Source organism: Nyctereutes procyonoides, unplaced genomic scaffold, assembly GCF_905146905.1.
Source record: "Nyctereutes procyonoides isolate TBG_1078 unplaced genomic scaffold, NYPRO_anot_genome, whole genome shotgun sequence".
NCBI classification, from domain to species: domain Eukaryota; kingdom Metazoa; phylum Chordata; class Mammalia; order Carnivora; family Canidae; genus Nyctereutes; species Nyctereutes procyonoides.
In genome coordinates this window covers 15067596-15094523 of record NW_026575134.1, presented here as the reverse complement: position 1 = coordinate 15094523, position 26928 = coordinate 15067596, and the positions used below count along the sequence as shown (strand labels likewise).

Below are 26928 nucleotides of genomic sequence, written 5' to 3'. Positions count from 1 at the left end.
CGTCCCACATCAGGCTCCCTGCATGGAGCCTGCTTCTCCCTCTGTCTGAGTCTCTGTCTCTCTCTGCCTTTCATGACTAAATAAATAAAATGTGATAAGTGAAAGAAAAAATTATAAAGAACCAAAAAAGTTCCAAAAGGAAATCAGTGATGTTCTTCTGTGGCAGGTATTTTAAGATTTATTTCTGTTCATCTAAAAGGGGAGGTGGGCATTGAATGTGTTAGGCTAAGGAAAAATGTGATTTAATCAAGACTAATTTAGGTAGTATCTAAACCTAAACCATTTTAGGCATTGATAGATAAAACATAAATATCTCAGTTCTTGGTATAGGGTAAAGTAGATCCAGTTTTGGAAGCTAAGCATCTATTTTTTTTAAATATTTTATTTATTTATTCATGAGAGACACAAAGAGGCACAGACACAGGCAGAGGGAGAAGCAGGCTCCATGCAGGGAACCTGACATGGGACTCGATCCCAGGTCTCCAGGTCCACATCCTGGGCTGAAGGTGGCGCTACACCGCTGAGCCACCCGAGCTGCCGGGAAGCTAAGCATCTAATAGCTAATTCAAAATAATGGGTCAAAATGTAAGCTAGTCGCTTAAAAATATATAATACATTCTTTGGGAAGTTAAGAAATTAATGTGAAACAGGCTTTATAGCTGGGGTAGTTTTTTAGGTAACCTGGCCAAAGTTTTGTTTATAGTTGAGAGAACTGCCCTCAGGAGGTTGATCTGCTTAAAGACCTCAAAGCTAGTTATATAGGAAAAAAGTTTACATTGAGAAGTTGAGAAGGCTTCCAAGAAAGCATAGTACTTTAATGATCCTTGAAGGTTTAATAAGATTTTTGTTGGGTGGGATGGATATATGTAAAGGAATATTACTTTAGAAAATTTGAAGGAGGGGCACCTGAGTGGCTCAGTTGGTTGTCTGCCTTTCCCTAAGCTCATGATCCCAGGGTCCTGGGATGGAGCCCCGTATCAGGCTTCTTCTTGCTCAGCGGAGAGCCTGCTCTTCCTCTCCCTCTGCTGCTTTCCCCTACGTGTTCTCTCTCTCTCTCTCTTTCTCTTTCTCTTTCTCCCCAAAATAAATAAAATCTTAAAAAAGAAAATTTGAAGGGGAATGAGCAGAGATATGCCAACAATAGCAAAAAGACTGGCATAATCAGAGGATTTAGCATGGAACAGGGTAACTTGTTAATGTCAGGATTAGGAACTTAACTGTAATTGCTGTAAGCTACTGTGCTTTTTTGAAGAGGGCAAAATTAGGGTACTAGTGGACTTTGAAGTATACCTGTTCACTGTCTAAGCAACTGTTATAAAATAAAGGCTAGAGGAAATGCTTTTTTTTAGAAATACGACATCCAGGGCACATCCTAGACCTACTAAATCAGAATCTCTGGGAGTGAAGCCTAGCCATCCATCATTTTCAACTCCCAGCCCCAGGTATATGAAAAGTAGCAGTTTGTGGATTTATGTTTGAGGATCACTGGTTTAAAGGTCAAGTTAGAATAGGGAAAGAGACCACTTAGAAAATTACTCAGCCCAGGTCTGAGATAATAAAATATAGACAGTAGAATCTGAAAGATTTATTTAAATTCTGTTCATTAGATTTGTTACACATTGTTTTTAGATAGGGAAATAAGACACAAGATCTCCAATCTGAAAGAAATGATGAAAATAGTGGTTGAAGGAATACTCCGTTAATCCTGGAGAGGATATTGTTTTATGTGAGACTAGAATGAACAATGAGAGAATAAAATTATTACCAATGTTAATTGTTTCTGTCAAAAATTATGCCCTTACTTGGTGGAATACTTATTTAAAGGCTGAAAAAGCCAGAATGAACCAGTCTAATAGATTGACTAAAAGATGAATGCAGTTTTTTTGTTGTTTTTGTTTGATTTTTAATGACAGTAGACTCTAACACTACTTTTTGGAAGCTTATTTTTTTCTTTTATGCTTTGGTCAGGTAGAGTTTACCAGTGAAATAAGTTTTTAATGTCACATGTTGAGTCAGTAAGTATTTTCCTCTAGCAAGTGATTTTGGAACTATTCTCCAGGAAGCTCTAGGCTTTTCATGGAACCTAACTGGTAGCTGGGATGATGTACAGGCAGGAACATTCCCCTGCCATCCTCTTTAACCACAGACATAGCAAATATGAGGTACACATGCCTACCGTACCTGTTAGCAGACATTACTGATTGCTTGAGGCCTTCTCCCATTGTATTTGGCTGTGGCCTCCTTAACATAGTACTTCAAGGTGACATTAGCTATCTTTGGGAAAAGCATAGGGGATTCAGGCTATTTTTCATCCTGGAATCAAAATACATGCTTAGATTTCAGTGTTAGAGTTCATTCATAAGAAATTTTCTATCCTACTCAAAGGTTTGAAGGCCTCGATTTTAATGTCATCTTTTAAAATTAAATTTTAATGTAGATTTACATGCATTTGTAAGAAATAATACAGAGAAAATGTTTTTCCTTTACCCAGTTTCCCTCAATGGTAACGTTTTGCAAAACTGTAGTACAATGTCACAACCAGAATATTGATACTAAAATCTGCTCCCTTTTTTCAGATTTCTCCAAGTTTAGTTCTCTGCATTTTTATCACTTAGGTAGATTCCTGTATCCACTACCACAGTTAAGATACAGAACAGTTCCATCCACAAGAATCCCTAGTGTTGCTCTCTTAGAACCACACTAATGTTCTCTGTTTCTATAATATGTCATTCAAGACTCTTAGGTAAATGGAATTATATGGTATATGATCTTTTGGGGATTGGCTCTTCTATTTCACTCAACATAATTTCCTTGATATTTATCCAAGTTGTTGCATGTATCAATAGTTCCTTTATTTTGCTAAGCAGTGTTCCATTTAATGTCATTTTCCCATTTGGAATCTACCACATAGGACATGCAGCTTCAGACTTTTCCTTTTAAATCTGCAGAACATGTTGTCTCTGATTTTCTTTTGTTAATGTCCCTGATCCTGTTTTCTCCTAATGTCTTGGTCCCCAACTCCATGAGGACTACTGGGAGCACAGTTTAAAAATTACTGATGTAGGGAGCACAGTTTAATTACTAATATAGATAACATTTTTTTTTTTTAAACAGAAGAGAGTTGTAGAACCCATGAAGTATGTGGTATTAAGTTTGAAGAATCTTTTTCTTCTGCACTTGTATATTGAGCAATAAATTCTAAGATACGTAGTCATGGGCCATATGGCAAGTAGAAAGTGGCAATAGGTAACTGCTTTAGAAGGAAATAGCTTTTGTTATTCTCAGGTATGAGTAAAGACTAAACTCATCCTAAGACCAGTTTTGTGTGTATAGGAAACAAATTGTACATCTGTACCCAGAGACTCTAACCTATCAACTCTGTTGATCACTGAATTGCTATTTTATTTTTTTTTAAGATTTTATTTTTATTTATGAGAGAGAGAGAGAGACAGAGAAGCAGGCTCCATGCAGGGAGCCCGAGCGGGACTCGATCTCGTGTCTCTAGGATCAGGCCCTGGGCCAAAGGTGGCGCTAAACCGCTGAGCCACCCAGGCTGCCCCTCAATTGCTATTTTAAAAAGCCACGTTTTACTAGATTTTACACTGTTGTTTAGTGATCTCAAACACTTTGGGGGGATGACAAATACTATTAAAAAGTAACAGCATGGTGCATTAAAAAACTGATAATATTGGGGCACCTGAGTGGCTCAGTCGGTTAAGCATCTGCCTTTGGCTCAGGTCATTCATAGTCGTGGGATCGATCCTACATCGGACTCCCTGCTCAGTGGGAAGTCGGCTTCTGCCTCTCCCCTGCTTGTGTGCATGCTCTCTCGCTCTCTCTCAAATAAAATCTTTTAAAAAAAAACCCTGATGGTATTGAAATTAATTATTTTAACTTTTAGATGCTTTGGGATGGGAAAGGAGGAATGTATGAGTACTTTCGCTGGTTGCTGAACTGGTGTTTAGAAGTTTTCCCAAAACCCTGGTAGAAAAAATGGTACCTCATTATATAATGCCAGACAAATAGTTTACTATATAGTGTTTATACATGTATTTTTTTAAATTAATGGATTTCATCTTTTAGAACAAGTTTAGGTTCACTTCAGAACTGAGAGGAAAGTGTAGATTTCCCACCTGCCTCCTCCCCATACAAGCACAGCCTTCTTCATCATCAGTGTTCCTCATTATTATGGTCATATGTTACATTCGATGAACCAACATTGAAACATCATTATCAACCAAAGTGCTTATAGTTTACATTATGGCTCACTCTTTGTCTTCAAAGGTCTCTTTATCTTTATTTTTTTTTTTAATATTTATTCATGAGAGACACGGGGGTGGGGCAGGGGGCAGAGACACAGGCAGAGGGAGAAGCAGGCTCCATGCAGGGAGCCCGATGCGGGACTCGATCCTGGGCCTCCAGGATCATGCTCTGGGCTGAAGGCGGCCCTAAACCGCTGAGCCACCCAGGGATCCCGGTTTCTTTATCTTTAAAAGTTATTCTTCTTGATACTTTAATACCCTTTTTAAAAAAGTTTATTTTGTTAGTAATCTCTATACCCAGCATGGGGCTCAAATCCACGATCCTGAGATCGAGTGTCACACATTCTTCTGACTGAGCCAGCCAGGCGCCCTGGTCAGAAATTCTTAATAGTTTACATGACTTTTACAAGTGTAATAATTGAGAATTATTTTCTAGTACTAATCTTTTTTTATTTTATTTTATTTTTTTTAGATTTTATATATTTACTCATGAGAGAGACAGATACATAGGCAGAGGGAGAAGTAGGCTCCCTGTGGGAGCCCAGTGTGGGGCTCAATTCCGGAACCCCAGAATCTTGACCTGAGCCAAAGGCAGACTCTTAACTGCTGAGCCATCCAGGTGCCCTCTAGTACTCATTTTTTTTTTTTTAAGATTTTATTTATTTATTCATGAGAGACACAGACAGGCAGCAGAGACATAGGAATTGAGAGGAGAAGCAGGCTCCATGCAGAGAGCCCGATGCTGGACTTGATCCCATCCCTGGACTCTGGGGTCACGCCCTGAACCAAAGGCAGACGACAACCGCTGAGCTACCCAGGCATCTCTCTAGTGCTCATCTTTTAAGGACTTTTACTAAATATTTAATTCCCAGAAATTTTATCTGATCAGCATAGCTAACACTGAGTGCCACACACAGTTTTTGAAACAATTCGGAAATACGTTCTGTGATTATTCCTCTTGACAGATAAGGAGCTAGGGCTTAAAGTAACCATTATTAAGTGGCAGGCTGTGAAAGCTGAGGCATTGCTACTTTGATACTGAGTTTAGTAATAATGATTGGAATTGTACTATGATACAGTGAAACTGAAACTGTTAAGAACCGGAAAATACACTTTTTGAATATTGAATTTTATTCTTTTTAAAGATTTTTATTATTTTATTTACTTATGAGTGAGAGACAGAGACATAGGCAGAGGGAGAAGTAGGCTATGCCGGAGCCTGATGTGGGACTCGATTCCAGGACCACAGGATCACAACCTGAGCCAAAGGCAGATTCTCAACTACTGAGCTGCCCAGATATCCTGAATGTTGAATTTTATATGTAGGTTTTCATTTTTCAAGTAGGTCCACCAACATTAACCCTGACTATAAACAATGATTTTCCTAAATAGAGATTTTATTTGCTATAAAAATATTGTAGGTTGGTGAAATTCTTTGTTTCTAGGAACAGAGTAGTTATTAAAGGGCAATTCAAGTTAAAATTTAACTGGTTAGATAGGTGGTCTTTGCTTAAGTAGTTTTGTATGAGAATTTGAGTCATACTTCTGCAGACTAGTAATCTCAAATTTGGAATATGGTTCCTTTCACTTCAGTATACTAGTGAAGCATATGTTTGTTCCAGAAAATAGTAAGAGAATTTGAATATCTTCTGATTATGTGCTTTGCACCATCCCCAAAATATTTTAAATCCAAAGTTTAGACTTTGAGCCTGTGGGTCTCCACTTATGTGGTGTTTTAATACATTGTTGTGGAATGGATGTAAATTCACTAAGTAGATCAGGTTTGAGGGAGGAGCACGGTGGGTTTCATTATTGTTCTTTCAGTGTGCTAGAATAAATACAGTCCAAATGTCCTGGAGTGAAACACTTAGGTGTTTGTTTAATCTCTCTTCTTTTTGAGAGAGGCAATTGTTAATTTTTTTCCTCCTTTCTGTAAATTCTAGGTCATTTATTTTACCAATTATGTAGCAAATTTTAATTTCAGGCAAACTAATATGTAGGTTCTGGAATCAGACTGCTAGGGTTCCAGTCTTGGTTCTGCTATTTATTAGCTATGGAACTTGAAACAAGTTTAATCTCTACATTGTCTATAAAATGGGGATAATAAATGTACTTAAACCATAAATTCATTGTGAGGATTAAGTATTTTAAGCGCTCAGTATTTGTTACTGCTCTTTTAACCTCTGGGGATTTGAGTATCAGGTAAGTGCTTATAGAGCACTGTCTGATACTAATATTAACCTAGTTGGAGAAATAATTCATTCTGTTGTCAAAGTTATTTTATGTTGCTTTTTGCAATTTGATATTTATTCTGTTTTTTCAAGAATAATCTGTTAATATACTTTTGATTATAAGGTTTAAACTGTTAAGATCGTCAAGCTAACCTACCTCCATTTATTGTGGAAGCCCAGAGTAGTGAAATGTCTTGTCCAAAGTTTCATAGGTAATAACTTGGTAATAGATCTTGATCAGTCTGTATTTTTTTTTTAATTGTTTCTTACTCAACTGCTACGGAGTAAAGAAATCTTAAATTCATAGTTAGGGCAGTTTAATTTCTAATTTATAAGGAAATCTTAGGTATGTGATCCCTCACAATTTCTTTCAAGTTTCTTTATTTCATTTCCATTAGTAGTTTAGCCAAAAATTCACCAGCTTATCAGTGATACTTATCCAAAACATAAACATTGATTTAATTTTAGTATTAAGAGCTCTGTATAAGGTACTTATAAAGGGCAGAAAGATAATAAATGACTCTTCAAAGAGATTATATTAGATTGAGAACTTTTTTTTTGTAATTTTAGAAAAAAATTTCCTCACACTTCCTTCTGCTTTTTGGGTGTACAATATTTATCTTTTCAGGAGTAGTTTTTGTTTTCTGGACAAGGTCTTAAAAGCAGCCTCAGCCTTCCAGTTTTTCTGATAGACTGTTTGGCAATTGCTTTTCCTAGCTTTTTATTTTTATTTTAAGATTTTATGTTTTTATTCATGGGAGACACAGAGAGAGAGAGGCAGAGACATCGGCAGAGGGAGAAGCAGGCTCCCCAAAGGGAGCACGATGCGGATTTGATTCTGGAACTCTGGGATCACAGCCTGAGCCAAAGGCAGATGCTTAACCACTAAGCCACCCAGGCGTCCTGCTTTTCCTAGCCTTTTTTTTTTTTTAAAGAAAACTTTCTTTTAAAGATTTTATTTATTTATTCACGAGAGACAGAGAGAGAAAGAGAGAGAGAGAGAGGCAGAGAACACAGGCAGAGGGAGAAGCAGGCTCCATGCAGGGAGCCCAACATGGGATTTGATCCTGGGTCTCCAGGATCAAGCCCTGGACTGAAGGCAGCGCTAAACCGCGGAGCCAACTGGGCTGCCCTTTTTCCTAGCTTTTATCTTATTTTTCCTACTTTAGGGTTTTGTTTTTGTCTTGGTATTTTTGCCTTTGCTTTGCTAAATCTGTTTTTAATACTGTATTTTCCGAGTTTCTTTTCTGTTTGATTTGGTATTTAGCTTTAATTGTTGTCTTTACTGTGATTACATTCATTTATATAAAGAGGTGAATAATTTTTTTTTTTAAGAATTAGCTGCTCTCTTTATGTGAGTCCCTTTAGTTTTAGGTGCCATGTTAGATAGAACGACCTATAATTTTATGACATTTAAAAACAGCTCAATACTCCTATGTTCACTTGGTTTCTAGGTCTATTCTGGATAGCAGGTTTTGTGAAGACATTTATTCTTTCTTGGACCTCAGATTTACCAGACATCTCATGGTATTTCCTTTTATATTATTTCTTTAATGGCTGCCATTTATTCTCAATGTATTTTGTATATATTTACCTGCCAGTTGGATAACCAGTTTCTCGAATCACATGTAAGATGTGAAAGCTTTGTGGTAATGGTTTGGATTGTGTTGAATTATTTTTTCCTCTAATTCTGCCTGTATTACAAGCTCATACCTTTTCTGCTTATTACTACGTTGGCTTTCCCTTTTTTTTTTTTTTTTTTAAGGCACAATGATTTGACCCTAATGAATTTATGGTTTTAGTAAGTATTAACTACATTTTTGAACAGTATGAGTTTTCTGGCTATAGAGTTTTTGGTTTTAATGAATAAGGTGAAATATTTGCCGTTTTATAGTCTGAATAGATAGGACCTCTTGCCTTCTGACCTTTTTTTTTTTTTTTTTAAATTTATTTATTCATGAGAGACACAGACTGAGAGAGAGAGAGGGAGAGACATAGGCAGAGGGAGAAGCAGCCTCCTCGCAGGGAGCCTGATCTGAGACTCAATCCTGGATCCTGGGTTCACGACCTGAGCCGAAGGCAGGCGCCCAACTGCTGAGCCACCCAGGCATCCCTCTTCTGACCTTTTGTGAATAAATTACTGAGATCTTCTTCCATGTTGAATCAAATTCAGTCTGTGGGGATGCAATAATGTGTATCTATCCTGGGGATGAGCTTCTGTGTTTTTTAGAGCGATGCATTTGTGGAGAAGGTGTCATGTAGTTGCTATTACAGCACTTAATTGTAGAGGTTGACAACTCATTTGGCTAATGAGACTAGGGCTGCAGTTTCATCTTAGATGCTCAAATTCATTCACTAATCCCTTATAGAGTGCCTGTTATGCTGCAGGCACTGTGCAGGGTTTGAGAGACAGGCAGTAATCACACAGACACCTGACATTGTCTGAAATAGGCTGATGGCAAGCTCTTCACTGCTATTTTAAAAGTTTAAATGTGGTGTTTATTGAGGATTGTATATTTATATAAAAAGGCAGCACACTGTTAAATACATACTCAAGCAGACTCTTTTAGGTTGGAAATACTCAGTTACCTAAAAGAATACATAATGATTTAATTTCTGCTTTCTGGTTTCTGCCTCTGGTTAAAACAAAACAAAGAAAAAATAGGCACTACTAAATGTTTAACAACATACACCTAAGATAGAAGACAACTTATGAGTCTAATGTAAAGGCAAACTGAGCTGAAGAAAACTACCAATTAGATTCTCCCAACAAAGAAGATAATTTTTTTTTTAAGTTGTAACTGTTATCTGTTGTTAGGTCCATGTCGTCAGCATTTTAAAGAAATACACAATAATGTACATTTGAAAAGAACAAACTTAGTTTTGTATTGCTTGCATGTTGTCAATTAGCAATTTTATAGCTTTATGTGGGTTAATAAAGATGGCTTTTATGAAGTAATTCTAATATCGGGTGCAGGAAAGAAGGTAGGGTAGCTTTTCCTTTTGCTCACTCTGCTTTAATTATTTTTAGATGATGATTTTAATTTGATGGAACTGTAAAAACATATAACTAATTATTTTCCAAAACTATTATAGAAGATTAATTTTATTTTTAAATATTATTTATTTATTTATTTATTCATGAGAGACACAGAGAGAAAGGCAGAGACACAGGCAGAGGGAGAAGCAAGCTCCATGCAGGGAGCCCTACATGGGACTCTATCCCGGGTCTCCAGGATCACGCCCCGGGCTGAAGGCAGCGCTAAACCGCTGAGCCACGCAGGCTGCCCAGAAGATTAATTTTAAATGAAGAGGGCTTTTCTTATGTGACTGCTATATACTGATTGCTAAATATGTGCGATGCTGTGTACAAAAATGCTTTACATTTATTATTTCAGTTTCTTCACAGAAAACTTGATAAATTCCCACTTTTTAAATAAGGAACCTGAGGCTTAGGTTAAATAACTTGCCTAGTTCACACATCTGGCAAAGAATAGAAAAAGGTGCCAATGCTTATGTTTTTAATTTTTAGGTGCAAAAGCCTGTTGCCATATATTTTTATTATAATACCGTATAATTTAGTAGGTCTCCACCAGTTATACATGATTTAAAAGTAGAGGCTGGTTTTCTTGAAGAATTCAAACCACTTTTACCACTTTATTTCTCTATTTTGGTATGCTCTGGTCAGGTATGAGCTCACAATCTGCAATATGTGAAATAGGAATTAACCTGAATTAGGTATTCTCAAGGTTATTTGTAAAAATTAAAGATAAATACAAGAATGGCTATTTGAAGAAACCCTGCTCTTCAGTATTTCAGGTATAACATGGCGGTAACAATTTTGACTGTTGCTCTTTTCTTGTTTATAGGATTATCTCCCTGTTTTGTTCCTAAGTTATACCATATTATTACTGAAAAGATTTTGAGTAGATAGTTCACAAATAGTATTATGTGCAAGTGTTATACAGTGAATTAGAAGCATTGATACTGAAGCTTGAGTATATTTTGTTACTTGGTAAATTTGTTTAAAAAACAGTTCAAGTGTATTAGTTTAGCTAATTAGTTAATACAAACTGCAGAAATTGAGAACTCCCTCAGTAGACATGTATTTTTATATAGTATGGAAAATGACAACCACTTTAAAATAGATTTTATTATAAATAAAATAGCCTTCCATATGTGTGTGTGTGTGTGTGTGTGTGTGTGTGTGTATGTATGTGTGTATAATCAGTAGAGTGGAATTGGTTCAAATCGTGGTTTTAATTTTTGAACTGAGCTGCCGTGGTTAATTCTGTAATCTTTCTTGCTTTTGTGATCCTCAGTGATAAAAGATTCCTATCAGAGTTGTAAGGATAATAGAGCATCCATATAAAAGCTAATATGCTCAGTCCATAGTAAGTACTCAATATTTGTTAGTTTTGATCACTTTCTGGAAGATTTATTTTGGATACTAGTGCTGTACGAAATTCCATTTAATCTTTCAGAATGAGTAATATTCGTTGGTTCTTCACTAAGTAATATACCTTAGTTAATCTTTCTTTTGGTATTTTAAATCCATTCCCAAAGGGAGATTTTGATTCAGAAACTTTTCATCAGAATCCCATAACTTAATTCAAGAAAAAATTAAATGAAGTAGAGATTCCCTGAGCAAATTTCATTTTATATGGATACTTTAATGAAGAATGCTTCATTCATATATTTTACTTACTGTTGTTATAGTGTGACTGTGTTAGGAATATGAAGATAATTTTTAACATTTTGTTCCCTTTTCTTTTAAACAGGGTTTGTGGATGCACTTAGATGTTTGCAATGAGCACTGTGGCTGGCATGCCCCAGTGTTTTGGATACCAATGCATAGGACTCCATAGTAATCGAATTTACCAGAGGCGAACGTCATGAGCATAGTGATCCCTTTGGGGGTTGATACAGCAGAAACATCATACTTGGAAATGGCTGCAGGCTCAGAGTAAGTATTTAAATTAAAAGTATTTTGGTTAGGAAAGGCAAAATATTTTATACCAGTTATTGTAACACAACCAAGAACTGCTTGGTTCTTGGTTGTGTTATAGTTTTTCTCATTTTAGATTCTTGTTGAAACAAAGTATCAGAATGTTAAAGGCAAAACTTCGCTTAACTGAGTTATTTTTTAAAACACCTCTTGAGCCAAAATGCCATATCTTTTTCTAATTCTTTTGTCTTTACCATCTGCTAATTCTCAACCTTAAGAATCATGGGGGTGCCTGGGTGGCTCAGTTGGTTTGACACCCAACTCTTGATCTCAGTTCGGGTCTCGATTTTGGGAGTGTAGGTTCAGGCCCTGTATTGGGCTCCTCCATGCTGGGTGTGAGCCTACCCAAAAAAAAAAAAAAAAAAAAAAAAAAAAAATCAAGATAACAGATTACTGTTTTTTTTTTTTTTAATTGTAAAATTTGTCATGTTTATATTAGAAAAGTAATTTGTTTTATATTTGAATTTTTACAAATATTGTAAGATTTATTTAAACATGGAATTTTTTTTTTTTAAGTTGAGTTGAAAAAATTCAAGCCATTTTAAATAAGAGAAAGATACTATTTTCTGCTGGCTGATTATTTTGATAACTTGTGCTTTTATGAGAGCCATTTCTGATGGATTCAATGAAAGGTTCTTACTTTGCCCCTAGATTATTTGGTTTAGGCAGTTATACAGATAGATTTCACTATATTTTGTTTTTGAATGACCAACCACCTTAACATTAGGTTATTGGCTATGAAGATTGATTGTTCTTGGGAATTGCAAGGGATTCCAGCAGGAGTGTGGTAAGCTATAGGATGGAAAGATGTATATGTTTGTTCTCTGATTCAATAAATAGATATATTGTGTCTAATGGGACTTTAATTGACCAGAAAGCTGATCTTTTTAGAATATACGTTTGAAAAAGGAAATTTATTTATTTTAAGGTCTTATACTGAAATATGGAGAGGATAAAAATGCTATTTATTCTTCATTTGCTGGCATTTTAACTGGTTAGAAGTGTTTCACCCCTTCTGTGTGTACCATTGGGAAAAAAACCTAGAGATGCTCTTTAATAATTCAGTAATATATTATAGTTTATTTAACTATGATTATTGTAATACAGTTATTTTTTTATTTTAATTTTTTTGTAATACAGGTTTTAAAAGCCATTGCTTTTTCCATGCTGTATATGGTTGTGTTTTTTTTTTTTTTTTTTTTTGTAGAATGATAGATTCCTAACAAGGCACTCTATATAACAGGTGCTTGCCACTTATTCTGCCCAAATAGGGATACCATCAGGAGGAAAGATCTTGGAAGTAGTGCTTGGGAGACAAAGTGTTATGAGTCTCAAGTACTGGTTTTTCTTAGTGTAAAGCATCTGGGAGATACAAATCCATGTCTCATAATAGTTACAGGCATGTATTGGTAAAGATTCTTTGCTTCCTAAATATAATCACCTTCTACAGTTCTTTTTAAACAAAAAATTAGTGGGTTTTTTTTTTTTTAAGGTTCTATTTATTCATGAGAGACAGAGACAGAGAGAGAGAGAAAAGCAGAGACACAGGCAGAGGGAGAAGCAGGTTCCATGCAGGGAGCCCGATGTGGGACTCGATCCCGGGTCTCTAGAATCACGCCCTGGGCTGAAGATGACACTAAACCGCTGAGCCACCCAGGCTGCCCCCAGAATTAGTGTTTTAAGCAATTAGTACAAGATGCAATTTCTTTCTTTCTTTCTTTTTAAAATATTTTATTTATTTATTCATGAGAGACACAGAGAGAGAGAGAGGCAGAGACACAGGCAGAGGGATAAGCAGGCTCCATGCAGGGAGTCTGACGTAGGACTCCATCCGAGGTCTCCAGAATCACCAGGATCACGCCCTGGGCTGAAGGCGGCACTAAACTGCTGAGCCACCTGGGCTGCCCCAAGATGCAATTTCTGAAATTTTTATATTGAATAGGAGTTTGTCTAGTATGTGGTTTGAGATACATGTGTGCTTTGTTGGCATGTCTAGTATTTGTACTCAAAAGCAATTCACAGAATGGAAAACATTATTACACAGTTAAAAGAGAATGAATAATACAGTGAAAGAGGACAATGTCAGGGATAGCTAGCTTTTTTTCTTTTTTGATTAAATATATTTTGTTAGAGTACTTATAAAATAAGTATGATTTATATTATGGATTCAAATCTTTTTTGGGTACAAATATGGCCATTTTTATTATGGGAAAATGACCAGTTCATGGGTAATTAAAGAATGACTATCTTTCTGTTTTAGGAAATTTTTTTTTTCTATTCCACATACAGGTATATGTCGCGTGGGCATAACTTCCCCCACTCAGTGGCACAGAAAGTGTAGCTCGTGCCAATATTTATTGTAGGACAACCATCAGAATTTTTGTGGTTTAATTTTCGAACTTTTGAATTCCCGTTTTTAATGTAAATTCTGGAAGCTTAAAAAGATCCTTAAATAATATTTTTTTTGCTTCCCACAGAAACAAAGTTTTTAGAGTTGTTTTTATAGGAAATTTTGATGTGACTATTACAGTGCTTTTTATTTCAAATACATAAAAGTTGTGTAAAATGTAGGATGCTGGGAGAAGGATGTATGGGACTTCCCTCCCTATTTATTTCCTGTGAAGCTACATAATTATTTCAAACTGAAATGTTTTTAAGAGAATTACATTTTATTGTATTCATGTGGCTATATAATGTTAATTATACGTTTGTATTTTAGCTGTACAACCTTTCTTTAAAAAACTATCTATCACTAATTAAACTATTTTAAAATTTAGGAAATACTCAGTAATTGTTTATTGAGTGTGTTAGTGTACTGGACAAAATTTATACTAATTTCTGAGGCTATAAAAGAGAATTTCTTGGATTACTTGTTCATCTAGTCTATCTGTAGCATTTTATAGACAGGAAACTGAAGTTGAATGTCTAGTTCAGGATCTGTGAAGAATGGGTTTGCTAAACTCTAGTCCATTATTTCCATACTTGGTAACATTTGCTGTTGAATTATTGTGTCTCTAAAATAAAACTCATTATTCTCACCAAGTCCAGCTTCTTTATTACATATTTGTGTTCTTCTCATCACTAAGTTTTGAAAACCTTAGGCTTTGCCTTTCCTTCAAGGTTAGGGATCTTGTATTTTACTTCTTTCTATTCCCTTCAGGAGTTGGCTCTCTACCTAGATGTTTGAACTGAAAAGAAGAATTTTAAAATATGAATAACTGAGTAGTGAAGATTGATAGACTATTGTTCAAGTGTATCTGTTTTAATAAGAATAAAATTGTTTCATTAGCTTAAGTATTTTTTAAAGGAGTTATAAACATTCCACAAATTTAACTGAAGATATTATATTTAAAAATCACTTTTTACTATACATAGCATTGATAAAAACCAATATCTACTTGGTGAATAGAATTGGAGTTGAAGCCAAATGCTACAGGGAAGACTCTTAAGACACCTTAAAAATTGTTGACTACTTAGATCTTTGCAGTAAGTTTTTACCTGCATTATGTTTGTCCTTAGATTTGAAAACTACCCATTACAATGTGCAGGTTAACATATGACTAATTTTCTCACTAGTGCCTGATGTGATCCTGAGTACAATAAAAAAAAATGGAATGGTAATAATTTATTTAAAGGGAAAAATGAGCTAAGTGTAAATATAGTTTTTAAAAACTTGATTCTCAAACTGACCATAACTGGAATAATCAGGAGACTGCTTTTCTTACCTGGAAATTGCATCCGTAAATTTTTTTTATTAACTACATGTCTATAAATATAGGCTAATACTAGAAGTAGATTTTTTGCTTTCAACATAATTTCATAGGATAAAACTAGTAATCCAAAAGAGAGCACATTTTGGATCACTTACAAGCATCAACTGTGTGGAGAGGGTTTTACTAGAGGCTCAGGTTACAAAGGTAAAGTATGAATTTTTACCCCTACTCTTAAGGGGTATAATCAGTTAGGAAGTCAGAACCCTAGATCAGAGGTGTCCAGTAAGAAAAAGTACACAGCCATGTGTACTTGTAAATTTTCTAGTGTGCATATTAAAAAGGTTTGAAAAAAGGTGAAATTAATTTAGTTATGTATTTTATTTAACTGAGTATATCCAGAGTATTATCATTTTAATATGTAATTAATATAAAAATAAGAATGAGGTATTTTATGTCTTTTTCTCCACACTAAAAATATTTGAAATCTGATACGTATTTTATATTTTTACAACCTCTTAATTCAAACTAGTCACATTTGAAGCGCTCAGTATATGTCCAGTGGCGACTGTATTCAGTAAAGAAGCTCTAGACTACATAACAAAGTGATGCGGCCTCAGAAAAGAAGAATACAGTGAAGCCTAGGCTATAAAGTAGTTATGAAAGTTGCAAAAGTGAAATCTAAGAACCTTTCTGAATAAGAGAGAGAAAGATACAGTTATGAGTTAGATATTACTATTCTTAATTTATAGGCAAGGAAACTGAAGTCACAGAGCAGAAAAGTGGCAGAGACCACACTTAATAATGTGTTCATTTTAGGCCTTTTCTGTACTATATATAACTCCTTTACTAATGTTACAAAGAATGATTTATATACCATAATTCTTTTGACGTGGTTCACGTATATAGTAGCTTCAGTTCTATCAGTAGTAAATTCAATACAATAAATGACTGCATATAACAAAGTTTTTCTCAGATCTTTGCTCCAGGATAAGAGATATAAAGGAAAACCTAGACTCCATTATCATTAGACAGGAAGGTTGAGCCAGAATAGCTCTTTATTAGAATTGTATGTTTTTTTATCCTAATAGAACTTACCTCTTCTATTTCTTTTTTACCTCTTCTACCTCTGACATTCCTACAATTTGAATTCCTAAATTGGTTAAATAAATAAACAAAAAGTTTGGAAACCCTTTTGGAGCTGGAAAGTGGGAAGATGTACAAATGGGGAATGTTAAATTTAATCTTTCCTAGCCTTTTTGAAAAAGAAAAGCCAAACTACTTTTCTCTATTAGAGACTGGGAATAAGATTGCTAGTATTGTATATTCCTTTTCATAATTACTATTACTACATTGGTACTGTTAGAAATGACTAAAACGAACTTTTATAGAATTATGAGTACTTTTGGTTGAGGTGGACAAATTACTAAAACTGATGTAATTATTTTGGAGGAGGGCTCCTCATATGATACCTGGCAACATAATAAATGTTCATTTGTTGCCTGGTAATACTAAAAAGAGAGAACTGTTCTCAGTTTTGTTCTGCCACTAACATATTAACGAGCCCTTAAACATAACACCTAATCATTATAGACTTTGGTTATCTTAATTTGAAAAAGAAAGGTTGGATTGGGATATTGTGACTCATTTGACTTAAAATTTCTGAGATTCATTACATTTTTACCTGTATTTTGCTCTAGTATTTGATATTAGGTTATTTCAGTGTCACTAGAGCCACCTGCTGACAGAGTTCATTACTTGTTGAAGTATTGGGGTGCTTTTAGTCTGAATTTGTATAATTGAAGATGCTAAAATGTTTTGTGTATACTGAAATGTTTTCAGTAGCATTTTACTTGTTTATTTTCACTGATGCTTAACTTTTTCGCTTATGATTTCTTTACATGTAATACATTACCAATAAACTAATAGTTTCTGTTGCTCTTAAAGTGTTTGATTTCCTTATCCTAATTTGGAAGTGCTTTCACTTAAATGTGGTTTTGTTTTAATATTTAAAAGCCTATTTTATAGTCCTGTGCTAGCATTGTTTAGAACTGTTCTTAAAATGATGTTGAGTTTCTCATTTGTTTCATACTTAATCATAAACAATTTTTTCTTTTAATTTTTTTCACTTGTGATACTGAATACAAAGCTCAATACCTCCGCATAACTATCTGTAATATAGTGTATTATAATATCTCCTAATCATTCCAGCAAAAAGGCAAGTATTATTTCTGTTTTGCAAAAGAAATACAGCTAAAGGAAATTAAACTTCCCTTAAGGCCACATAATCAATAAAAAGTAGAATTAGGTTTCAACCCAGGGTTGCATGGCCACTTGATTTTATTAATGGATGAGTTAAATGAAATGTAAAATTCCACATAATAAACTGAGGACAGTTGTCACGCCAAACCTGCTCTCCATTTTATTTTTTATTTTATTTTATTTTATTTTATTTTATTTTATTTTATTTTATTTTATTTTATTTTTTTAATCAGACTTCGATTTGCCAACAGAGTATAACACCCAGTGCTCATCCCATCAAGTGCCCCCCTCAGTGCCTGTCACCCAGTCACCCCATCCCTCCACCCATCTCCCCTTCCATTACCCCTTGTTCATTTCCCAGAGTTAGGAGTCTCTCATGTGCTGTCACCCTCTCTGATATTTCCCACTCCTCTTCTCTCCTTTGCCTTATAATCCCTTTTTCACTATTTATTATATTCCCCGTATGAGTGAAACCATATAACGATTGTCCTCCTCTGATTGACTTACTTCACTCAGCATAATACCCTCCAGTTCCATCCACGTCGAAGCAAATTGCAGGTATTCATCGTTTCTAATGGCTGAGTAATATTCCATTGTGTGTGTGTATACACCACTTAATTTATTTTAATTTGTTTTAATTATTTTTTAAAGATTTTATTTATTTATAAGACACAGAGAGAGGTAGAGGGAGAAGCAGGCCCCATGCAGGGAGCCCGATGTGGGACTTGATCCCGGAACCCTGGGATCATGCCCCTAGCCAAAGGCATACACCCAACTACTGAGCCATGCATTCGTCGTCCCCCTGCTCTCCATTTTAAAAAGTTTCTTGATATGTTATTGTAATGTGTATAACTTTCATATGCTGTCTTTAAAAAATAATAGATTATAATAACTATAAAAGAAAATTGACAAGCTTTGATCACAAATCTGAAGGAGCATATTGAGAACTCAGGAAGATTTTTCATACCTATTGCTATAGCAATTAGGGATTCACTCTATCCATGTGCCATTATTGATACCCAAGTGTGTATTAGTGAATATTTTAGCATTAAAAGGAAAATTAGAGGTTTTAACTAAAACACTTATACGAAGAACTCATTAAAATCAAACTGTAAAAAAAAAAAAATCAAACTGTAGAGGTGCCTGGGTGGCTCAGTTGATAAAGTGTCTACCTTTGGCTCATGTCATGATCTCAGAGTCCTGGGATCGAGTCCCATATCGGGCTTGTTGCAGGGAGCCTGCTTCTCCCTCTGCCTATGTCTCTGCCCCTCCATCTATCTCTCTCTCTCTCTCTCTCTCTCTACCTTTCATGAATAAATAAAATATTTTAAAAAATAATTTTAAAAAATCAAACTATATTTTAAAGGATTATACAGAGAAGAAATTAAATTTTTTTTAAATCTTTTTTTTTTCCTTTTTTTTTTTTAATTTTTATTTATTTATGATAGTCACACAGAGAGAGAGAGAGAGAGAGGCAGAGACATAGGCAGAGGGAGAAGCAGGCTCCATGCACCGGGAGCCCGACGTGGGATTTGATCCCAGGTCTCCAGGATCGCGCCCTGAGTCAAAGGCAGGCGCTAAACCACTGCGCCACCCAGGGATCCCAAGAAATTAAATTTTTGTTGAGGAGAAAGGAAATCATAAAAGTCCCCAGTTTCTGAGAGTCACAGCTTATTTATTCAGTCGTTTATTTGAGAGAGAGCGTGACGGGGGGACGGGGCAGGGGGGTGGGGAGCAGGGTGCGGGAGCAGAGGGAAGGGGAGAAGCAGACTTCTGCTGAGCAGGAAGCCGGATGTGGAGCTCAGTGTGGAACTCCATCCCAAGACCCTGAGATCATGACCTGATCTAAAGGCAGACGCTTAACTGACTGAGCCACCCAACCCTATTAAGGGCTTATAATATACCAGCCACTGTTTTAGGTGCTAGGGATGCAACTTCACATCTAAAATCTATTTATATTCAAATTAACTTTTCTTGTAAAATAGAAAAATGTCATTGTTGGTAGAGTCTTTTTCTTCCACTTCCACTTTTTTTCTGGAGAGATCTGCCTGGATCTCATCCCTCATCTTTTTTTTTTTTTTTTTTTTTTTAAGATTTGACTTATTGATTTGACAGGGAGACAGAGCACAAGAAGGATAAGCAGCAGAGGGAGAGGGAGATGCATGCTCCTCACTGAGCAGGGAGCCTAATATGCAGGGCTCCATCCCAGGACCCCAGGATCATGACCTGAGCTGTAGCAGACGCTTAACTGGCTGAGCCACCCAGGCGCCCCCCTCCTTATCTTTTTGAGGATGTTTATACTTCACTCTCACCTACAGCTATCCAATATTTCCTGCATCTTCAATTTTTTTCTAATAAGATCATTACCATCTTCTATAACTATCTTAAAATTGCTACCCTTTTTTCTTATTCCATTTTTCTGTTCCTCTTTATAGCAAACTCCTTGAAAGAGTTTACATTCAGCATCAGGCTACACATCACCACGATAAATACCCATGTTGTCAAACTAATTGGTAGTCTTCTATAATTTATATAGCTTTATCAGCATTTGATATAAATAACCAGTTCCTCCTACTAGAAAGATTTAACTCTCTTGGCTTTCTGGATACCACACTTAACTGGCCACTTTTCTCATTTATTGCTTGATTTTCTTCCCTCAAATCTGTTTCCCTTCTGTTCTATGCTCATCTTTTTCTTTAAATAACTCCATCTACCCAGTTGCTTAAGCCAAAATCCTAAGGTGAGTTCTTCTGGGTTATTCCTTTTCCCTTACCATGTCTGATTGATTGGTTAATCCTGTGTCTTCCTACAGAATGCACTTAGAATCATTATGCTTCTCTCCTTTTCTCCTGTTGTCCTAGTTTAAGCCATTTTCATCTCTTGCTTAGACACTACAGTAATCTCCATGTTTCTCTTTTGCTTTCTGCAATTCATTCTGTCTATAGAAGGCAATATGATTCTTCTGAAGCATAAATCAAATCTTAAGTTTTTCCCACTTGAAAACCTTCCAGTGATTTTTTGTTGACTTAAAATCTAACTTCTTTTGGCACTGTGGGCCCCACTTTTCTAACCTCTATTCAATATTCTCCTTTTAGCCTACTGTTATTCCCATATTGATATTATTTTCCTTGTTCTTTTGAACATTTTGAACTTGTTTCTGCTTGGGACCTTTGTACTTCCTGTTCCATCTTGCCTGGAACATTCTTTTTTTGCCCTTAGCATAGTCTTAGCTGAGCTCAAATATAACTTTTCCATGAAGCCTTTCCTCTGAAAAACTTCTCTGAAGCAGTCTTGTTTTCTTATTTTTTCCTGTTTACTAAAATACAAGCTTCATTGTATACAAAGATGTGTTTTATTATATCACTGGATGTGCAGCACATACCACAGGGCCTGGTATGTAGTAAATATTGAGTCATGAATCATAGTGGTCTCTTGGGATCCCTGAAGCTTATTATATAGGAATAATGATTGTTGAATGTTCATATCTTAGCTAATTTTATTTCAGTTGTTTAGGAGAGACAGAACTAAAACTAAAAAAAAAAAATTATGGCCTCTCCATTGTAGGAAAACGTACGGAGGTTTAGAATTGAACAAATTGTGTCTTCTGTATAAAAATCTTATACAATTGGTGTGATTTCAGTAAGGTGAATGCTGTAGTTCTTTAAAGTAGCTGTTTTGGTTAGTACCTATTTCAGGAAGCTGGGAAATAATAAAAGGCTTTAGGAACCTAGCAACATTAAAATAGCAACTAGAGAGAGACTAAAATTTACTATATATGTTACCTGAGTGATTGTACTGACTGTGATAGAATACATTAGGACAGGAAAAAAAAAAGAATAGCTTAGGACAGAATGTAGAAGTAGGAGGGATATAAAATTCTCCAGTATTAGAATTTTAATAAGTGATGGGTTTTTTTTGGTAAGTGATAGTATTTTGACTAGGACATTTTAAATCACGTTTTCTTTAACTGATGAAGGATTTTTTTTTTTTCTGATGAAGGATTAAGTGATGGAATTTCCCAGACTAGTTAGAAGTAGGAGTTTAAAATATAATTTTATTTTCTTAACTCTCTGTTTAAAGATTCCTGTTTGGAAGCTTGGTAGTAATGTGCTATAGATAAAAAATGGGCACTTGAAACTGATTTAATCTTTGTGTGGCTAAACAGCCAAATAAAAGATTCTGTTATAAATAAAACAGCTGGGGTGCCGGGGTGGCTCAGTAATATAGTGTCTGCCTTTGGCTCCAGTCATGGTCCTGAGGTCCTGGGATCAAGCCCAGTCAGACTCCCTGCTCAGCAGGGAGTCTGCCTCTCTTTCTCTCTCCCTTCTCCTTTGTCCCCCACCCCCAACTTCTGCGTTCACGTGTGCGAGTGTGCTCTCTCTCTCAAATAAACCTTTAAAATAAATATCAAATTAAAGGGTTCTCAGAATGCAGAACATTCTGTTAAGGGGAAAGGTAGACGCAAAGAAGTTTGGCACGTCATGTAATAATTAGAAATTAAGTGGAAGAAAAGAGAATTTAAAGCATATTTGGTAAATGACACCAAGTTTGATAAGGTTTTATTTTTTATTTTATTTTTTTTGGTAAGGTTTTAAAAACATAAGGCTGCTTGAGAGTTAATTGGAACTTCCTATTGGTGTAATTGACAGATTAAGAGATTACTAAGAATTGTAATTCTTTTAGTCATAAAATATTTGAAAGTCTTTTATTCCCACATCATCATTGAAAGTAACTAAATATTGGGGCAGCCCAGGTGGCTCAGCGGTTTAGGGCTGCCTTCGGCCCAGGGTGTGGTCCTGGAGACTCAGGATCGAGTCCCATGTCAGGCTCCCTGCATGGAATGGAGCCTGCTTCTCCCTCTGTCTGTGTCTGTGCCTCTCTCCCTGTCTGTCTCTCTGTCTCTCATGAATAAATAAATTAAATCTTAAAAAAAAAAGTAACTAAATATTACATGAATCTAACAGTGGTTAATGTGCTCAGTGTTCTGTACGTAGTAGAAAATTAATGTAGGTAAATCACTGAGGTGGGTTGGTCCCATACTTGAGAATTGAAGGAACTCAATTGCAGAAATTATTAGTTGTAAAGAGCAAGTTGCACATTTTATTATCCCTTTCTTAAGTAAAAAAAGTTACTAATTTGGACCATGGGCACCATTTGCTCATTAAGAATACTTTTAAACTATACAGGATACTAAGTGTTTTTTTTCAGGGAAGCAAAGGTAATTTATAAGTGGGGTTGAGGAAGGAGTCTTAGAGAGGTAGCACTTTTTACATGCTCTGATCAGAATCAGGACTCTTCCTGAACCTACTGAATCTGAGAGAATTATTTATAGTTCAGATTACTCAACCTTACATTTGAAGTCCTCAGCTTTATCTTGAAATGCTGCTACTCCAATCACATAGCTATCTTCTTGCTGGAGAAACCATTAATGGCTCTGTACAGTTTTTCAGAATAAAAGTCATGTTCTGTTCCTTAGCTAGATATCCAGGGTATTTTTTGAACTGGTACTTGGCTGACTTTATCTGCTTTCATCTCTGGCCTCTTCTGCATACCTTTAACCCTCTCTGCTCTGAATTTTAGCAGTTCTTTTCTTTGAGAGAGAACACATGTGTGCACTCTCTCCCTCAAATAAATAGTCTTTTAAAAATCCAGTATTCAGGGATCCCTGGGTGGCGCAGCGGTTTAGCGCCTGCCTTTGGCCCAGGGCGTGGTCCTGGAGACCCGGGATCGAGTCCCACGTCGGGCTCCCGGCGCACGGAGCCTGCTTCTCCCTCTGCCTGTGTCTCTGCCCCTCTCTCTCTTTGTGCGACTATCATAAAAAAAAAAAAATTGTAAAAAAAAAAAATCCAGTATTCATCTCAAGTGTACAATATAATGATGCAGCAGTTTTATATATTACTCAGTGCTCATCACAATAAGTGTATTTGGGTTTTTTTTCCATTTGCTTTTATTGAAATTTGATTTGCTAACGACATACAGTATAACACCTAGTGCTCATCCCATCAAGTGCCCTTCTCAGTGCCTCTCACCCAGTTACCCCAAACTCCCGCCCACCTCCCCTACAATAAGTGTATCTCCTTTATCTATTTCACCCATCCACCTCCCTGCTAGCAACCACAAGTTTGTTCTTTGTATTTGAGTTTGTTTTTTTTTTTTCCTTTGTGTATTTGTTTCTTAAATTTCACGAGTGAAATCATGGTATTTGTCTTTCTCTGACTTATTTCACTTTTTCATACCCTCTATGTCCATCAGTGTTACAAATGGCAAGGTCTCATTCTTTTTTATGACTGAGTAACATTTCTGTGTGTGTATGTGTATATACAACTTCTTCATCTGCTGACAGACACTTGGGTTGGCTCCATGTGTTGGCTATTTTAAATATTTTTGAACTAGTGTTTTCATTTTCTTTGGGTATCTAGTTGTGGGATCACTGGATCATATGGTAATTCTGTTTTTTAATTTTTTGAGGATCCACCATACTATTATCCATAGTGGCTGCCCCAGTTTACATGCCCACCAACAGTGCATGAGTGTTCTTTTTTCTCTACATCCTTGCTAATGCTTGTTATTTCTTGTTTTTTTGATTCTAGCCATTCTGACAGGTGTAAGGTGATACCTCGTTGTTGTTGTTTTTTAAAGATTTTATTTGTTCATGAGAGACAGAGAAGCAAAGACACACAAAGAGAAGTAGGCTCCATGCAAGGAGCCTGATGTGGGACTTGATCCTGGGACTTGGGGATCATACCATGAGCCAAATGCAGATGCTCAACCACTGAGCCACCCAGGCATCCCCTCGTTGTTTTGATTTGCATTTCCCTCATGATTAGTGATGTTGAGCATCTTTCCATGTGTCTGTTGGCCATCTGTATGTCTTTGGAAAAATGTCTGTACAGGTCCTCCACCCATTTTTAATTTGGATTATTTGGGTTTTTGGTATTGAGTTACATGGGCAATTCTTTTTAATTTGTGCTTCCTAAACTTCAGTGAACATAAGGTGCTTATTGTAGATTTCTGAGCCTGATCTTTAAAAAATTTCATTCCTTCAGTTAAGTAGAACTGTAAAAAAATTATAACCTGCATTACAGGTGATGTGATGTCATGATTGTGTTAGTCATGCTTAGATAAACATGCTTAAACATGTCTTGGTGCTTGTATCTCTGACTGCATGTGTACTTTGTGTGGAATACCTTCTTCATCTCTTCCACCTCTTTCTTGGGCTTGTTAACTTTTCATTCTTTAAAATTTGGTAAATATGATTACTATTATGAAGAGCCCCTCTACATACCTCTGATGATACTACTGTAATCATTGTTGTACTTGTCTTCCCATACATAAATTTCTTAAGGACTGCTTCTTTCACTTCTTTATTTCTTAATTTCCAGCATCTCAGTGTCTTTTTTTTTTTTCTTTTTCTTTTTTTTCTCTCGTGTCTTCTGCTTACAATGTGGGCTAAAATGTTTATTGAGTGAATTAAAACTATGTAAGTTCCTTAAAGACAGGGACTGTGTTTTATCTTTCATAGTCCTTGGCAAGCACCAGCCCCCAATATTTGTTTAATCTTTTACTAGTCAAACTGAGGTCTATGGATGGAGTGCCCAGAGGCTCTGTGAACCCTATGAAGTTTTATTTTTTATTTTTTGCTGTTTTAATTTTGAGCTAGGAAAAACATTTAAATCTGTTTAGAGTGATCTTGGTTGACCTCCACTTTATACTGAATACCATCATGAGATTTCAGCTCAAGTGCTTATTTGTGATTGATGATCTTGGTGTACAGATCACCTGAAGACTTAGTCTAACATGTTTCTCTAAATACAAATCTACAAAGAAAAATCTCCCTCCCTCTATTGCAGGATTTTATATGTTACTTAATTTTGACAAATAGCTAACTAAACAAACATCATTCTAACTGACCTCTTCATATTCCTTGAAAATTCCCCATGCCATTTTTCCTCTTTTTGCATATATATGGGATATTGTCTTTCTCTATCATTACTGGTTTTTTAAAAAAAATTTTTTTTTCAGTAGAAGATATATTCTTAGTATAAATTCCAATGTTTGAAGTCCTGTCTTTCAGAAGTATTCTTACTTTATAATGAAACCTCATGATTGTTATTCCTTATCCTCCCTGTTACTCAGGATAGATACGGTCTTCTCTTGAATCCCCTTCATTCTAGAACCTTGAACTTTGAACTTTTGCAGATTCCCCAAGGAGATCTTACTAGGTTCAACTAAACATTCAGACTAGTAAGACTATCATAGGCCACGGTTGGCACTAGTCTACATGGTATACAAGACAGGAGTCACAGTTTATCAGAGGTTAGCATCAGTTGTTCGTTGTCTATATGAGACCATGTAGGAGTTAGCCATCCAGAAACTATTTTCTTTGGCTTCTGAGGTGATTGGTCAGGTACGAAGAGACAAGGTCCACATTGAGTGGTATGAGTCTCCTGATTTAGAGCCCTTATACGCCTCAGAGCCAGTATTTCTTGTAACAATCATAGGCAGAGTTTCCAGTTTCCCTTCAAGGAGGAGCATGCCAGTTAGAAGAGTCACTGTATCTTTGGGAAGTTCAAATCTGTGACATCCTCCTCAAATCTTTTACTAGTTTTCTCCATCTAGACACAACTTACTAACCAATCAGGGCCATTTTAATTTGCTGAGTAATATAACAAATTACCTTATCAGGTTTTAGGGTAACAGAGAGGGGTAGAAAGTTAACTAAATAGCAAAATCTCGGGGATCCCTGGGTGGCTCAGTATTTTAGCCCTTGCCTTCAGCTCAGAGCGTGATCCTGGAGTCCCGGGATCAAGTCCCACGTCAGGCTTCCCTGCATGGAGCCTGCTTCTCCCTCTGCCTGTGTCTCTGCCTGTGTGTGTGTGTGTGTGTGTGTGTGTGTTTCATGAATAAATAAAATCTTTAAAAAAAAAAAATCTCACACAGGAGGAATGAGTTTTGTTAAGTATCTGCCCATACTTTTCTTAAGACATTATCCTGTTTGTGTACCTGTCTCTTTTTGCTAACCCTGCCGTTCCTCCCAGGATCAGAAACTGAGTGATAGGAGTATGTTTTATATATCTGTTTATTCTGTCTAGGATCTAACAAGTTACCTTAATCACATGGTGAACACCATCATAGAAATTTTGTTGAATTAGAGTTTGTATGCTCCTTTGAACATAAGGTAAATCCACTAAAAAGAACTTAGAAAAAATGTTATGACTGCGATTTGTCATAGTTGGAAACAAAGTGTAGGATTAAACTTTCTGGATGAAGGGCTATAAACAGTTGTGTCCTCCAGCATTACTAGGGTTGCTCTTATTTTAATGTCTATATGACTTCTTTGGAATAGGGACTACAGAATGATGTCTCCAGATTCATCCTTTGATGTACTGAAAGCATATGTTAGTGGTGATAAAATACAAATTTGAGAATACAGTGAGTCAGCAGAAAATGGCTAA

The 26928-nt window shown here is 35.9% G+C and overlaps 1 protein-coding gene across 5 annotated transcripts in view; it reads left to right on the top strand.

Annotated features, from left to right (window-relative positions):
* The window catches only part of KMT2E (lysine methyltransferase 2E (inactive)), a 94780-nt gene that overhangs the window by 14746 nt on the left and 53106 nt on the right, over positions 1-26928 (top strand). For 3 of the 5 annotated variants that reach the window (XM_055301167.1, XM_055301171.1, XM_055301169.1), the window contains 2 exons: positions 7948-8020; positions 11275-11459. In XM_055301167.1, the coding sequence (XP_055157142.1) occupies positions 11389-11459 (71 nt within the window). In that variant the 5' untranslated portion in view covers positions 7948-8020; positions 11275-11388. Of the gene's footprint in view, positions 1-7947; positions 8021-10181; positions 10313-11274; positions 11460-26928 lie in introns of all 5 variants that reach the window. The other 2 variants (XM_055301170.1, XM_055301168.1) reach the window with 2 other exon arrangements.